General features: G+C 38.4%; 1 protein-coding gene across 1 annotated transcript in view; it reads right to left on the reverse strand.

Annotated features, from left to right (window-relative positions):
* Nucleotides 1-57: 57 nt before the first annotated feature.
* LOC119587995 (prolyl 3-hydroxylase 1-like) overlaps nt 58-542 on the reverse strand; it is a gene marked incomplete in the record, with an annotated part of 17,669 nt that continues 17,184 nt past the window's right edge. The window contains 2 exon segments of the mRNA XM_037936716.1: nt 58-296; nt 473-542. Of these exon segments, the coding sequence (XP_037792644.1) occupies nt 102-296; nt 473-542 (265 nt within the window).

The following is a 542-nucleotide window of genomic DNA, read 5'->3' on the forward strand; positions in this document are numbered from 1 at the left end:
CACATTATTAGTAATAAATAATCATCATATCAAAAATAACAATAATATCTAAGGGAACTTTTTAAGTACAACAAAATTCAGCACCTCTATTCGCGTTTGCATCACATTTCCCCATTTTGCAATTTCTGTAGCAGTGTCTCGGCCATTGTGCGCTCAACTTCCTTGAACCGTTTGTCATGAGTGAACCACATGCCAATTGCGCATCTGCTTCCTTTGTGAACTGGTAGGACCCCATGAGGATTTTTAGGACCTGCTGAAAATCCGACCATTCGTCCACACTTTGGTTTAATTATGCTCTGTAAAGGAGTTCAAGTAATGATACAGTAGAGCATTTCTTATTCCTTATTATCTTGTCAATACAACATGAAACACCCATTTTTCATGCACTTTAATATTCCATTATAACTTTCTCTCCATAACTCTGAAAAGCTAACTATGGTCAGTTACACATCACACTGCATGCTGAACTTACTTCATAAGAGGATCCCGTTTGGTCGTGAGTGAATATGAACTCCCCGCCCTCAAATTCTTGGTTCAGGTAC

This window comes from Penaeus monodon, chromosome 23, assembly GCF_015228065.2.
Source record: "Penaeus monodon isolate SGIC_2016 chromosome 23, NSTDA_Pmon_1, whole genome shotgun sequence".
Taxonomy (NCBI): Eukaryota; Metazoa; Arthropoda; class Malacostraca; order Decapoda; family Penaeidae; genus Penaeus; species Penaeus monodon.